Source organism: Cyanistes caeruleus, chromosome 19 (assembly GCF_971803275.1).
Source record: "Cyanistes caeruleus chromosome 19, bCyaCae1.hap1.1, whole genome shotgun sequence".
Lineage (NCBI taxonomy): Eukaryota > Metazoa > Chordata > Aves > Passeriformes > Paridae > Cyanistes > Cyanistes caeruleus.
The window spans coordinates 8,100,841-8,117,019 of NC_141719.1; the positions used below are offsets into that span (position 1 = coordinate 8,100,841).

A 16,179-nucleotide genomic window follows, 5' to 3' on the forward strand; every position below is an offset into this window, starting at 1 on the left:
TTCTTTTTGTGTGTATGTGTGTGTGTATTCTTGGAAATGTATTTGAAGCATTAATAACCTCACACAGGGCATGGACTGAGGCCACTGCCCATTATTCTGTATGCAGAACAAACTGGTGGTTGCTGCATGAAGTCCTAATGTAAAGGGACAATTCAGGTGAAGCCCACAGTGCACAAGACTCCTTCCCCACTGGAGCAATAATCACAGGACCTGTCCACACTGAAGCATTTCCTACCCAGGCTATGGAATCAGAATCGCAAACCTCTTCCTATCCAGAGCATCATTTTGTACCTGCAGAGGAGTGAAGGAGCAAACCAAAGTGAGCCACCTCCCCGAGGACGTGGGGGTGGTGGGTGGTGCCTGTCACTGGCCCAAATAGCAATGCTGGAGCTGTTCCTAACAGAAATTCATGTTTTTAGGTCAGATTCAAACTACATGTTGTCCACCACGGTGTGACCTCACTTCTCTTTCCTGTGCATGTAGTAGCAGTGCTCAGGGCATTCTCAGGTCTTTCAAAGGTGTCACCTTCTTACAAGAAGGTGTTTTATTTCCTAGTTGAAGGGGTCCTCTGAAGTGCCTCACAAGCACCAAGGGCTCAGACCACAGGATTTCCTCGCATTAAACAAAGCAACAATAAATAAGCTTGACTGAGATTTCAGGGGAGCTCTGTATACAATGGACCATTTATATGACACAAACATTGGCAGAAAAAAATCACTTTGGAGCTACTGTATTGTTCCTGTAAAGACTGCACAATATTTTATGAATTGCCATTTGTCAGTTTGTTTTTACATGGTTCAACAAAGCCAAAAGGACTGATGGGTTAAGAAGCTGCAGTAACTTTGGATTAACCTGCCTGCTTTTGCCTCATCTCTTCTTTAGCATAACCTGTAATGTATTACTTCTATAAAATTGATAATTAAATAGTTTCCTACCCTTTTTGAGAGCAGCATTTTCCTGAGAGGGTGTGCAAGACAGCATTACCAGACTGTGTCTCGGCACACTTCACTTCTATTTCAAACAGCAAGTGCAACAGTGACCCATTTGTCTTGCTTTACACTGACAACAGGCAATGACAGTTAAACCCCAGAGCTGTTTCCCCCCCTCTCCTCTCTCTGGATGAGTAGGTGCCTTTCTCACACCACTTTGTGGTTACTGCATCTCAAGAGATGGTTTGTTCTGAGCTCGTAAGGGCCAGAAATGAGCTCAGCAACCACCACGCATCACTCACTGACAACGTGACCGTGGATGCAAACACATGCAGAGTAATTTGATTTGTCACAGCAGTTGTCAACTGCTAATTTAAAAAGCCAGTAGAATTAAAATTAACTAACACATTGGAAGGCATAGATGAGAATCAAGCTCTTCTACACTTTTCAGTCCTTAATTTATTTAATATCCATTTTGTTTAAGGAAAAAAAACCAACAAACAAGCAATGAGAAAACCCTCATCCAAACTAGAATACATTAGACTGCTCTTGATGTAAAGCTGATACCTGGCCCTGAGCTTTGAAACATCCCAGCCCTGTGCAGGGAGCAATGCAGTTAATGCTGATACCTTCAAGTAATTGGTTGCTTGGCTACAGGCACTTAAATCTGCCTTGCTGGGGGCCTATTGCCAGCAGCAACCTGTTTTTTATATATGAATCAGTGTTCACTAATTATTTCTGAGGCTGTTCCTGCACTGAACAGATATGAAAATACACAAAGAAAATCCTGAAGGGGTGGGGAAGAAAAGCAAGAATTTGATTAGTATAGACATTTCCTTCTCTATCCCCCATTTTTTGGGCAGGCAGGATTAAAGGGATTTTGAAAAATTCACACCTACCAGTTATAGTGATGTAAATTCCGAAATATTTATTTCAAGCAGTGACAACGAGAATCTAGGTCGATTTTAAATCCTCTGAATTTCTACTAGTGTATGAGATCATTCAGCCATTAGTTTTTTTCACATTTATTTTCTTGTCATGACTGCACTGAAATATAGTGCTGCTGTAAGTATTACTTCAAGATATATCAGAATAAATGGTCAGAGCTACGACATGAGTATACAAAGCATCTAGTATCTTAATTGTGAAAGACCATGCTGTTTTGTTCATAGCTAAGCAAACAGCCAGATTTAGGGACTATTTTCTTGATTTGTAGACAGTGGTTTTACATTAAATCAGAGACCACCTACTGTTGAGGGCCTGCAGATTTCTGAAGTACAAAGAGAATATAGCACCAAAAAAACAGACTCCAGAGCTGGGAATGCAGCCATCCAGGGATGGATATTTGATAGGTGCCTCTCACTAGGTTAATACAAATGGACAGATGGATGATATTCAAACATCTTAAAAATGAGAGGGAAAGCACAAATACAAAGGAGGTAAGTTACTGTATGGTGTCTGCTAATTAGTTCATCTACAAAAGGCATTTCACTTAAGCATAGCAGGCAAACAGAAGATGAGGAAAATAGAGACTAAGGCAGGGATGTGATTACTCCTACGATGCACTAAAGCTTTTTAAAGTCTTTACATAACAATTAGAGCCTGTTTTTCTTCCACACTGTTTACTACTCCATGGTTTCCAGCTGCAGCTGTACTATGCAGCAGTAGCCTGTTACACCTATTTCTGCTTGTGTGTATCTCCAGTATTTGAGTTTTATCTGGCTAAACCCCAAATCAAGCATAAGACAAAACTAAATTTTAGTAACAGGACATTTTAAAACCCAACTGAGATATATATATATATGTGTGTATATATATATATAATATATATATATATGCACATACACACACAAGATAATTGTTCCACAGAAGCCTTTTATTAAAATTGTTATCAATAGCGTAACCAAACAATAAAGTTGAAAAGAAAAGCCATGTTCCACACCCACTTGTATGAAACATCCCTAAAACTCCTTTCAATCTACTGCAGAGCCAGAGCTGCAAATACTTGCCATCCCTTACCCTTCTCTGCCGATCTCGCCAACCTTAAACGCTTCCCCAAGTGGCTCTTTACCAAGTTTGGTCAAGTTCATCTTGGTCTCCAGGGTCATTAGAAAAGATCCATTGTAGGACATTTCCAAATCAACCCATAGTCCTAAAATAAACAACAGGAAAGATGTCATTTGAAGAGCAATCACAAAGCAAGCTTACTGATCACATTAAGCTCGTGGAACAAAGCCAGATATAAATCCCAGCCACACTGAAAGAGAGTGGTGATTCCAGCTAATGGTCTCAAAAAAAATTACTGTGATTTACACACACCTAAACTGCTTAAGAGATGTGAAATGAGATAAAGGAAATACAATACCATCAGGGATTCACTTCAAAACTATTTACAGCATTGCTCCAAGCCAAGCAGTAATGGGGACACTCCTCTACGTCCTGACGCTGTCCAAGTGAAGCACAACTTGAAATCCCACAGCAATATTGCGTCTCTCACACCACAACCTGCTGCCTCTTGTTTTGCCAGTGGTGTATTGAAAATCTGTGACAAGGTTCCCTCAGTTAACTGAGCTAATGACATTCCTGTATGATTCAGTGTAAACAGGGTCATTACTTAGACAATTCTAGATGTGCAATGCTAGATTAAATCCTATTTTCTGTGCAAACTATTTGCTTTTTGCAATCTCCAAAAGAATTGTCTTGGGAATACCTTAAGATTAGCTTGAGCCTTTTAAGTGACACCCTGCACTAAAGATGTATTTGTCACCCAGAGGTTAGAAAACAGATGCCACTAAACACAGATTATACATCTTCCTTTTCCAGATACTGGAGCTGCACAAAACATTCCCTCAACAGTACCTGGCACATCAGCCACTGACCCATTCCACTTTTATTTACTTATTTGAAAGCAATTAATGGTGAATAAAACTGAAACCACGACAAATAGTAACTACTCTTATTGTTTTATTGTTCTAGAAAAGTCACACTTTATCAGTTAGAAGAATGAACTACTGTTTTCTTTTCTGCAAAAACACATCCTTATCATAATCCCACCCACTTGTGGTAACAGAAATTCAGGCAGCTCCCAAAGACCTGGTCACTAGCACTCTGTGAGGTTACATGCTGGAAGCAGGATGAAGGTTTACAGTATGAAAGTTTCAGTAAGATCATAAAAAATAAGAAAACAGCTTAACAGACATTTTGGATAATCAATGAGTCAGCAGAACTCAATCATCAATATAATTTTAACAGTAGATCAAATTAAGCAAAGGATGCCATTACTGAGAGGGAAAATTCCTTCTAACCAGAAAATGTTCATACACTTTTTCCAGAGGGGGAAAAAGGGAGGGAGGGGGAGTGAAGAATTGGGAAAATTATACAATTTATTCCTTTTGCTGGTTCCCTAGCTTTGACAGAATTACAGTAAAAGCCACAGCATATTCTGTCACGCAAGAGGACTGTATTAACAGAAACAAGATTTTTTCTAACATTGTCTGTTAACAAATTTAGTTAATTAGAGAAGGCATATAATAAAAAAAGTATTTTCTTTGTAATTAAGCACAAAAGCAAGTATGGATGAAACAAAGCACATCACAATTAGTAACTGCACTTGAAAGCCTCACAAAAGGCTACCTCAAATGATGGCCTCAAACACCTACTAAAAAATCCCCAAAACTTAGAAGTGTTCATTCTGGATACTGCCCTGAAACTACAGGGTTGTTTTCCCCCACATTCCCCAACAAAGCACATCATTTACCCATAGGCCAACTTACCAAGAAATACATTTATTCTTATGAAAACAAGCATTTCCAATTTTCATCCCCTTGTTTATGTCCTTTTAAGTATAATAAGAGAACAAGCTATTCCAGTAATTACTCACTACAAGTGTAGTAAGAGTTAACTACTAACTCTTCACGTTAGAGTTCATGTGTCATTCAACAGTATGGAAGAAGTTAAAAGGATTGGAAATCATACCATAAATGTTTGCTTGTCACAGTTTAACTGAACAAGAAACTGAAGGAACTAATTGATCTCATTGCTGTTTCAGCAATTAATTGAAGCCAAGTGTTCAGTGGCTCCTAAATCCCATCTCATGATTTACAGCTACAGTCTTCGGTTACAACTGAAGTTATGAGAACAAAGAAAGGAATTCAAAAAATGTTTAAATCAAGGCAAAGGAAAACACACTGACAAGAACCCTGAAAGGAAAGCCTGATTAAAAAGGAACTATGAAACCACAAGCATCACACATGTAAAGATTTTAAAAAGTTTTCCTTTGTTCAGTAACTCCAAATAAAGATTCTATCAATGGTGCAACCACTTAATTGAGAACACTGGAGGACTTCCTAAGTACTGTGGAGAACCTGCTGTCCCACACAGGAAGCATAAGACAAGAAGCAGCAATATGCTTTAGTTCCCCAAATACTGACTGCACTCCAGCTTATTCTGTCTATTCAACTCTTATTTCTCTTAAAAAGACAGATTTTGTTCTTCACGACAACCAAACAGTTTGTCTTTTCAAACATGCTTTGTTTATAAAGCTCAGTGGAAAATATTCTTTGGAAAAGTTGAGAGCAAAGTACTCAGTGTTTTATAGATAAGGCTTTGCAAAGAGTTGCAAGTCTCATGTAGATAAGGGCAAACAATAGAGTTTGGATACAACAGGCAGCATTAACCAATGTATGTCCAAGAGGATTTTAATATTTCCCCAAAGTCTGCTTTGTTCAGTTTTATGAGGGAAAGGTTAGCACTTACTATCCTCATGCTTTTAGTCAGTGATTTGAGTGGAATAAAGTTTTTTGTATTAAAGTTTATTAATCGCCTCCTAAAGTCCATGTATCTGGTACTCTTGCAAAGGTCAGGTGACACCACACCAGGATTTCCAAGGAAATATTTCCCTTTAAGCCAATTAGAAATTTCTCCACATTGAGTGGAGAAACTCTGATGCAATTTAAAACTTAAAACTGTTCTGAGTATATCTTAGATGACTTCTCGCTATCCTCAACATGCAGAACAAATGCTTTTGAAGCTAAAAAGCATTATATGAAGTTTTTCTTTTTTGCAAGACTATTTAAGTCACATGAATATCCTCAAATATGTGACCATAAACTGCCAGAAGGAATAAAAAACAAACAGTTCTAATTCATAAAGCAGCAGTATGAAAGTCATCCAGCTTTAAAAAAAAGCTGTATTTAATATTAAGGACATAAAATGATGTGGCATTTTGAAGTTTATTTTCAAAACAACACTGTATTCTTCTTTTCCAAGTTATTACTGTTATACTTTCTGAATCCTTGTTTTCAGAGCAGGGCAGCTTCTTTTGCACAGCCAAACCTGTTTCCTCCTGTGGTACAGAATCAGATCTGTCTCAAGGAGATATGTATTGCCCTCTGCAGTCCATGACAGCATCAGGAAAGTGTCTCCATCTCTATTGCATGCAAATTTTAGCATGGAAAGGCATGATCACAATTCCATATATACATTTTTACATTTACATTTAGCCTGAGCTAAAGACCCCTGAGTATCTCAGAATAAGCTCTTTATTATTACTTATTATTATTATTAATTATTACATATACCTAAAACATGAACAAAATAAACAGATCAACATTCTGTTCTCCCCAGATACAAAGGCAATACCAACAAATTTTTTGTATTTTACCTCTGTGATCAATAGAAGGTTTGAAGGCTTGAAGGATCTTGGGCACTGCTATCCCCATGTCAAGCTCAGTGAGAGTCAGCTCATTCATGAAGTAGGGCAGCTAAAAGGACAGAATATAAAAAAAAATCAAATGCATGTTATGGAACTAAACATCAGTTTCCTGAGAGAAGAAAGCTCATTAAACTTAAGGAATGCAATTAGCTGAAGTGTCACTAGTGAAAGAACACAAATATAATTACACAAATTTCTTACTATTCTAGAATTTCACAGTTGCCAGTTTCAAAACTTTTTAGGGAGAGATTTGGCATCTGAATTTGTTTTTTAAATTATGCTGAAGTTTATATGCTGACTCTAAACCATAAGCATGCTTTTTAGTCAAAGTTTGTAAAAAGCGGAAGAATGAAGTGTAAATCCTATTTCACTGCAAATAAAAATCAAAGACTTCTTTGGATTTTGACTTCAGTTGTATATTTTATCATTGATGTTTTCTCAATATCTCAGCTTCTTTTATCTTTGGCAAATTCTTCCATAGAACATTACCCTTTAAATCTGTATCATAGTTTCAGTAAAACAGAGGCACAGAATCATGATTTGGGTATCTATTCACTTAAATATTTCTAATTGACAGAAAACATTATCTCCTGTGAACAGACACTACTTTAACACACCAAAAATACATCCACTCTCCATTCCTAGTTTTTCTACTTAAAAAGTTACCAGTGAGATGTCTGGGTGCCCTGCTGTCACAATTGTGGAAACAGACAGGGCAGAATTAGGTTGCTGGTTATTTCCCAAAGCAAAGGCAGCACTATCTCACAGCTGGTGCTGGCAGCTAAATTCCCGAGCTTTTGTCAGCAAGACAACAACTTCCTTTGCCTTTAGGAACAGGCAAACTCCTCCCCAAACATCAGGAGTTGAAGGCCTGTGATGAACTGCTGCTGTTCAGAAGGGTTACAGAAGGCAAGGGGAAGACTGAGAAGTCACTCAAAAGCATCACTCCCCCCTTCATCAGATGGTGCAGCTGATGGAAGCTGTGTCCTGTCACCTCACAGAGCTTTTTCTGTAACTATTGCTCCTACTGACCTCCTGCTTATAAAGTAGTTTATGTCTGAAGTTAACAGGAACACATTACAGTGGTGGTTCCTTGATGTCCTCCACCTTAAAACAATCTACTATTTCCCAAAGCAGATTTCCTCATTTATATGCAGTTTTATTTATCCCTAATATAAATGCAATAATACTTTAATTTTTACATAAGAATTTGACAGATACAAATAGCTAATCCAGCTGTAGCTCATTTTAAACAGAAACAGTAAAGTTAACATGCTGAGATCCATTAGAAACTGAACTGCCATTCTGCAGAACATTTACTGTCTTTGACATGTAAGTGTGATGCAAGTCTTGTACTATTTTAAAACTCAAAGATTACGTGTTTCACTTCCTTCACAAGGAGTGTAGAATGCAAGTCTCCAGATCAGGTACCTTTATTTTGCTAAGTTTCATTTGGATCTTCTTTGACACTAGATCAGACCAATACTTCTCTCCTAAAAAATCCCAAAATACTCTTCCAAGCAGAGCATTCACCCAGGCCTCCTGCTCTTCTTCTTCAGCTTCTACATTGGCATCAGGCAACTGAAAACATAAAGCAGGTTATTCAGCATTATAAATTCTATAAAGTAAGGACAGAAAAGGCCTGATTTATATGGGAAGTTCAGTGTTAAGGGCCCAGGTCAGCTCAGAACACCAAATGCTCAGCACAGGGAACAGCTTTACAAACACATCAGCTGGGCTGCCACGAGCCTGTCATCATCCTGACATGCAGCAGAGGGAATGAGACCACACAGAGATAGATTGACCTCTGGCAATGAAATGAGAAAGTTGTATGTAATTTAACCTCTGGCAGAAAAAGCAGATAAACCCAGAATGGGTAGACTTATAAATGTGTTTGCAGTAAGAGATACTCTCTCTTGCCAGTCAAATCTGGAAGAAATCTACTCTTCCTTTGTTTTATCAAAAAATTGGAAAGCAAGACCCAACCTTACATCCTTAAACCCAGTTCAGAAACAACACAAAGAGATGATAAATACACTACAGGGAATCACACTCCTCCTTCCAGTGTTTGCATACAGGATTCAGGAAACTCTATTGTTCCTTCTGCTGCATTAAAGGTTTTGTTTACAGTCCAAGAGAATGTCTTGATTTCCTTGAGAACCATCTCGAAACACCTGGAAGTATTAGACATTCAGATGCTGCATCACTGACTACACACACAAAAGCCAAGGCAGCTGAAATAATTTTGGGCGTGTACACACACTACCACAACAAAACAGGAAGTTTCCATGAAGGAAAAACAACATATTAAGTGCCTGCAATGACAGAAGAATTCACCACTCTACATTATTCCAGCCAGAACTCCTGAAGCTAGCAGAAAGGCAGTGCTTTCTAAGACAGGCAGGTAGATGCTGCAGTTCTGAACATCATCTCTTGGCAGCTACTGCTTGCAAGGGCTGCAGCCTGGCTCTGCCAGGATGGCTGAGTGAGGAGCCTCTGCTGTGACGTAGGTTCCCTGCCAGCACTGCTCATCTATTTTTAGAATAACTTCTGACACGTGCCAGATTCAGCAGCAAATCCATCACAGCTTCAGGAGTGGTTGGGGGCTAGAATATGTTTTCCTGGGGGAACACAAGATGTGTTTATTTATATATTACACCACGGCCTCCTATTCCCTTTTGTATGAAAGTCTGGAAACAAAGATGCATTATAGATTTACAGCTTTTTAACAAACAGTGGTCATGCTTAACATTAAAGATGTGTTTATTATGTGTGTTGTACTTAGTATTAAGGTTCTGTTTACTAAGAGTGACTCAAATGAAGTCCAGGAGGCCAAAGGATTAGTATGAGCAACAGATGCTGTTCACTGTTCCTTTGGACCACAAGCATTACCTTTTTCACAGCTGTAGGGCTGCTCTCTGCACTGATGACTGGACTACCTGAAGGGCTTTTCTTTTTTTGTGGGACACACTTTGCCATATAAATATTGTAGTCCAGAAGCATTTTCTGCCTCACGTTGCCAGCCAGGTCCTTGTGCTTTGGCTGGGATGTGATTTCTTCTGCATTTCCCTTGCTGCTGCTCCGGCTGTGCGTGAGAACTCCAGACTGACTATCAGTTCTACCATGTGCTGGCAGCACCCCTAAATTCAAAAGAAATAATATCTGTTCAACAGAGAACAAATCTGACAGCCAAATACCACAGCATATCATCGAACTTTAAAGGAACAAATTCATTCCACAGATATTTCTCCTGAAAGAAGACTAGTGTGATGCTTTCTTATTTTAAAGGCTAAAAGTAAATTCTACTGCTGTGTGTTTAGGTGGTCCTCAACCCAAATTAGCCAGTATTTGCTATGATTCAGTACTCAGCAGGGTGTGGGACTGGAGGAGTCAGCTGATCAATAGCATATATAAATATGGACACTCACATATGTATAACACGTGGCAGAATTCCCAACAGCCCTGCTGGAGAATGCCTAAAATAAAAGTCAGGTGATTGAAATGCACCTATGACTAAAGTTGTTTTTTTTTCCTAATCTAATTATAGGCTATTACAATTAGAAGGACTGTCAAAAGCATGTAACTATTAGAATTTTAATTAGCTATTAATTTTGCATTTCAAGAAGTTATGTGCCAGAAACAATAACGTTAACTAATTTTTAAAATTCCCTTCTCAGAGAATAAAGACAGAAAAGCATGAGTCACTCAGGTTTAAAATTGTATCAGAGGATGGGTTTAAATTGATATTCCAAACAACTGATCAATACCATAGACTAATGTTTGCTGGTTCAGATATATATATATATTCATATATATATTAGTGCAGGACTTTTATTTAAACAGAGAAATGTGTTGTCTTGAGATGAGAAAGCTCTATCCTTTACAGAAGACTAGAGTGGAAGGAACAATGGAGGAGGAAAAAGGGGTAGTAAGAGAACTGTGTGTAATACTGCAAATGTTGATATCAGTTCCAACATACAGAAAAAGAAGAGACTGAATAACTCATCCTTCCAAATATGAAAGGAGTTATTGCAGTCACTGAAAAACAGTGTATTCAAATAAAATAGTCTAAAAATAGTAATAATATTTGAAAGCATACAGCCAAGAGGGGGAAAAGGTGGGAGTAAGGTGGCAATGAGAGGCCCAGGTAAGAAGAGTATCTTTGGTACTATTATTTTTTTGCTTGTAAAGATCACTGTGGCACCACCAAAACATAACTGGTTTGTTTCTTTTAACAGACTTCTACAAGAATACAAAATCTGGTACCTGGCTTGCTCCCACACAAACCAGGTGGCTTCTTCGCTTCAGACTTGAGCTTTGATGCAAGAAGGAACCTTCTGAACCACTCCTCCTTCTCCCTACCCGTCCTTCCAAAGAGATAAAGCACTTGATCCTTTTGGCAAGTGTACTTTGCTCCATCTTGAAGTTTCTTGGATTCCTCATTGTTTGAGTCCCCTCTTTCACCAAGTAACTTTTCCTCTGCAGTCTCCTTTTCAGTCTGGGCCTTGGCCATGAAGTCATCCTGTTTGGCGAGTTCAATGCAAATAGGGTATTTCTTATTCCAAATCCGCTTCCGTGCCAGGCTCTTGGGAACCAGGGAAATCTGAAGGATATATGAAAGGGTTAAATTAATTTATTTTTCACTTAAATTATGTTTCTATGCTCAAGTAAAGAATACAGGAATGCAAGAGATGAAGATCCCACACTAGATCTGCCAGTTTAACTGACTTAAAACTGCTGGTGGATGTCCAACCCACTGCTATCGCTAAGTCTTTGGTGAGACAAGCCTTGGAATTAAAACAAAGGCCATTTAAGCAGATTATACAATGTGGATTAGAAACTCTTGTTTTCATTTGGATTATCTTATTCTCATGGATTTGCAGAAAAAATAGAAAAACCAAGAACTTTATTTCTGGGACCATGGGGAGATAAATAGATAACAAGATAAAATAAACAGAGTCCAAACTGAGTTTTGAACACAACTTTTCATGCCCACTTCATGAAAATGAGTGTTTGAATTTGGTGACAGCCAAATCAAATACATAAGAGTCAAGCCATAAGACTGATTTGCAGATAATTATATTCCAAATTCAGTATGTTTATATCAAATTAAGACAATGCAAGTGATTAGAAGAGTGGCTTAAAAAAAGAAAAGAGTTAAAAATTCTTATGTGGGGTCTAAACTCAGCAGTGTTATCCAAAAACTGTGGGCAAATATCTTGTTTATTATAGTCAAGGCATTTGGCACTTCTGTAATCAGTTGGGGCTGGGTGGGCAGAAGTACTGGAAATTAGTTCTAAGATACCATGGGGAACCACCATCAGTCAAGTGCTCCCACAGTACATGACAACTTTGCTTATCGTCATGATGGGAAAACAAATCTGCAAAAGGCAGGAATCTAAGTTTTTGTTTTATCTTTTTCTGTGTCTTCCTTTAATCGAAGGAAGAGCTGACAGGACACACCTTTCCCATACAGACTCAGAGAAAAGGAGGGAGGTTTTCCTCACTGTTCCTTTGGTCCTTCTCTCCCTCTCACTTCCAGTCAAGTGAAGCATGGTTTCTCTACTTCTGTACTGCCAAGGCCCTCAACTGATGCAGCACATTAAAAAAATCCATTCCCTTAATAATTAGGTATTGATGTATTATTTAAAACAATGCCAATGTAATCAACTTCACATGGCAACTCTTGACATATTTGAGGGCGTCAAACAACATCCAGGAAAACTGTCCTAGCGTTATTGTTGATGCATTCTTCCAAATGCAAAAATGCCCATCTCCTTCCCTAGACTGGGGGTACCTAGAGCACGTCACGTTCCAGACACCTCCCACTCTCCTCTTCCACATTCATGTACGATGTACATTGCCTCTTTGAGTGAAATGCACATATTGTCTCAGCTGCCTTGGGGTAGAGACAATCACCAAAGATGAGGCATTTTGGTGTAACCTTCAGAACAGCCCCGCAGTCATCTCATGCATTAGGAACAAGTCTCAGAGCTCCCATGAGTTAACTCTGCTCTCAACTGCCAGAGGAAAATCCTGCCTTTCCCTTATTGTGTAAATATGTACTTTCTTCCAAATCCTGCTCGATCTTCCTCCCCAGCACACTTTTGCAAGTTAGTCACAACAACAGTTCTGTTTAAACAATGACAGAACATGAAAATAGAGGAGTGAAAAAAAAATTCAGAGTTAAAAAGAATTTGCAAAGTATTCTTTGCTAAAATCAGATAAGACACTCACCTTGCTGTCTGTTAGTTCATAAATTTTTTGACTGACATATGTGACTTCAGGCTTTGGCTCATTGTACACAGCTCTTCTAGAAATATTTTTATTGGGTTTTGAAAGTCGTAGGGTGCTGCCTTCAAGTCGCACATAAACGGAGTGAGTCAACGTGGCATGGTATGTTTCTGGATCATAATTATAAATTTCATTCATCCATCCCTGAGAAGAAGACACTGTTAATAGGCTTTTGAACTGCTGGAAAACCATGTGCAGCATGTACCTAAAAACTTTAAATTATTATGCAAGTTTTGCCAAAGTTATTGCACTTAGTGCACAAACAGAACGAGGCAATAAATACCCTAAACGAGGCAGTACCAAACCAACAGAGCACGAGATGAGGATGAGATCTCAAGCACACAGTGCTTTTTTCTGACTCAGTCACTTTGTATATGAAGCACAGAGTGCTCTCACCTCATCCCCAGGGGCCACGGTGGGATCTGCAGATGCAGGATGCCAGGAAGAGCCACAGGGCAGGAGGGTTGAGCAGCACAGCAGCTCCTCTGCTCCCAGCAAGGGACACTAATCACCCAGAGCACAGGCAGAGCAAACAGCCTGTCTGCTCACAGACAGCGCTGACATTGTAATCACCACAATTAAGGACCCAGTGGAAGACCACAGTGGAGTTTGCTTTCACACACCATCACCGTTTGAGATCATTTAACATGTTGTGTAACTGCCCAGCTACAGCACAGGAGTTATATATGTGGATTAAATTCAATTAATTTCTGTGCTGTAAAAGAAACACAAAACAAACCAGCCAGTCTTGCTGTAACAAGCCTTTAAGTGCTGACTGACCATGGGGTGATGTTGCTCCTCTTCTCCAAAACCTGATTACAGAAATAGAGATGATAAATGGGCTGGAAGATATGCAGAATACTCATTCAAGGGGAAGATTTCCTTCTCTTAACCTGCCATACAACATTCTTTGATCACTGTTTTTATCTGCACATCAGAATCTTAAATTCAGCATACTTAATATTCATTAATGTCAACCAAAAGTGAAGGGGAGCAGAAAGTCAAACAGCATCTTTACAAACACATAGGTGATTACAGTGGGGGGAAGTGGGGAGAGCTGAATGAGCACCCCAGTATTTCTCAAAACAAAAAGTTGTAACTATCTTATGCAAAACATCCCAAAAATTACTGCAAGATTTCAACTTATTAAAGAAGTTTCCACCCACACACAGAAATGTAAAATTTACTTTTATGCTCGTTTTCCTCTGTTTCAGTGCCATATAATTTCACACAGTAGACAGCATACACATTCTTAGGTGCCATAGTAACAGTGGTATCTGTTTTGCTTACTCCAACATCTAGCTCCTTTTTCACTACAAACCCTGAAAAAACTGGATACATTAGCATTTCTTTTATGTTCAGGAAAGATTAAGTCATTCATCTTTGCTCAGCTCCAAAGCAGATTATGTCTTTTATTAATAGAAATGCCTATACGAGGACATACTCTTTGAAGAAGCTTTATGGTTGTTTTTTTTCTTACAGTGGGTTATCCATGGCTCCCACATAGGAAATACAATGCACGAGGAAGAGTTTTCTATAAGCCATCAAACTCTGCACAGTAGGGCTGACACAGGTTTGAGGCACATCACATCTCCTTCCTAGAAATTATTTAGCCAAGACATCTTTGAGCAGACAGCAATTAATTTTCAGCCAGGAACTCCAGCTGGACTCACTGAAGCACAAGAACATCACGTGAGTTGCCCAAAGCCACCGTGTGCGGGAATTGGAATATCCATATGGCACACAGATCTCTGGAGCAACTCCCACCTGCCCCTGATCAGATCTCCAAGCTATTTCCAGCTCAGACGAAGTCTGGAGCCTGCAGCCAGGCAAACATACAGATGGGAATTTGCTGCCTCAGAAGTTTCCTGCCTTCTCCTGGAAGGCCGTTCAGCCAACACCGCACCAGCTGGCACAGAGAGAAAGGGCTGCTTGGAGAGTGGGTCATTATAGGAAGCTTAGTCACATGAGTCCTTTCTCTAAGTCTAATAAGCTTTCTATTTTCAGTAGAAAGGTTGGAAAATTATGGGTACATGTGGTACCCAGGAAAGAAGGTCAGACTGCACCTGACATTCCTTTAACCGCCTGCTTGAGATGGAAATGTGATGAAAACAAGGAGTGATTTACTCATCAAAAACTTGACTTCCCTGTGCCAAAGTAAGAAGTAAAAATACCTCCTACTTTTCTGATCCCTACCATGTGCCCAGGCTTTCCAGTTCAAACAAATGGATTAGCTGTACAGTCTGCCAAACACACAATTCTCATACCCTGTAGTGCCTCCCCTGCTCACCCATAACCCAACAGAAGTGCAAACACAGCACAATCACCAGGTTATCAGCAACTGAAAAACCAAGTTTAGGTTTAAGTATTTGGGGTTTTATTTTCAGGCAACAGTCGGGATGAAAGAGACAGCACATTACTTCAAACCCTCCTTGTACATAAAATTTTAGTTTTCTAATTTCTAAGGATGAAGTTTCTTCTTTGCACTTGATTTTCAAGTTATTTTGTTACAGACACACTGCATGGCGGACAGTAAAATGTTAATGCTTCACTAAAGGATAATTCTTCACCCTATTAATAAATCTGAAAATGTGTGGCAGCTGCAGGAATTTTATCTAAGTGTTAAAGGAGGTAACACCACCTGCCTTCTCACTTCAGTGATCTTCAGTTCTGTAAATTGTTTCACCTAGTTTAAAAAACACTGAGAAGGTTATCCAAGAAACCCCTAAAGTAATTCCAAAGTTCCTGCACTTTAAGAACAATTTCAGCAGAAATACCTCTGCCTCTCTTTTTCCAAAACCAAATTGGAACAAAAGAGTCACAGCCCACAGAAACTGTTTTGCAATGCACCCAAACAGAGAAGTTGTGTTACCATAATGTGCTAGCAACAGATAAATTTTCCCAAACTACTGAAGCAACAATGGATTTCCTTGTGTAGGAGAGGAGTGACTGTATCATAGGTCTTCTCTGTTCTAGCAAAGTTGTTAAAATAAGAAATTTATTAATTCTGGGAGGACAATGACCATAGTCATATGCCACTGAGCAGCTGCTGGCCATTTACACTGATCCTGTGATCTCCATTTATAAAAGTCAGCAGTTGCTCCACACTCCCAGCCGAAAGCAGGAGAACATGCCTGGCCATCAGGCAGGGAACCACCATGAACACAGAGCTGCTCTGAGGGCTGGGCAGCACCACAGCTTTCCTAGCTCAGGTCACAGCTACAATCCACAGCTGCTGCCACT

At 39.2% G+C, this 16,179-nt stretch overlaps 1 protein-coding gene and 1 long non-coding RNA gene across 9 annotated transcripts in view; one reads left to right on the top strand and one right to left on the bottom strand.

Annotated features, from left to right (window-relative positions):
* The window catches only part of TEX2 (testis expressed 2), a 45,681-nt gene that overhangs the window by 6,001 nt on the left and 23,501 nt on the right, over nucleotides 1-16,179 (bottom strand). For 5 of the 8 annotated variants that reach the window (XM_086857408.1, XM_086857410.1, XM_086857409.1 and 2 more), the window contains 6 exons: nucleotides 12,880-13,080; nucleotides 10,909-11,245; nucleotides 9,535-9,782; nucleotides 8,074-8,223; nucleotides 6,592-6,691; nucleotides 2,949-3,081 (listed from right to left, as the gene is read on the bottom strand). In XM_086857408.1, the coding sequence (XP_086713534.1) occupies nucleotides 2,949-3,081; nucleotides 6,592-6,691; nucleotides 8,074-8,223; nucleotides 9,535-9,782; nucleotides 10,909-11,245; nucleotides 12,880-13,080 (1,169 nt within the window). The remainder of the gene's footprint in view (nucleotides 1-2,948; nucleotides 3,082-6,591; nucleotides 6,692-8,073; nucleotides 8,224-9,534; nucleotides 9,783-10,908; nucleotides 11,246-12,879; nucleotides 13,081-16,179) is intronic. The other 3 variants (XR_015278046.1, XR_015278047.1, XR_015278048.1) reach the window with 1 other exon arrangement.
* LOC111937414 (uncharacterized) lies at nucleotides 280-3,879 on the top strand. The gene is made up of 2 exons (XR_002868621.2): nucleotides 280-319; nucleotides 3,753-3,879. It is a non-coding gene; the product is annotated as an uncharacterized LOC111937414 (long non-coding RNA).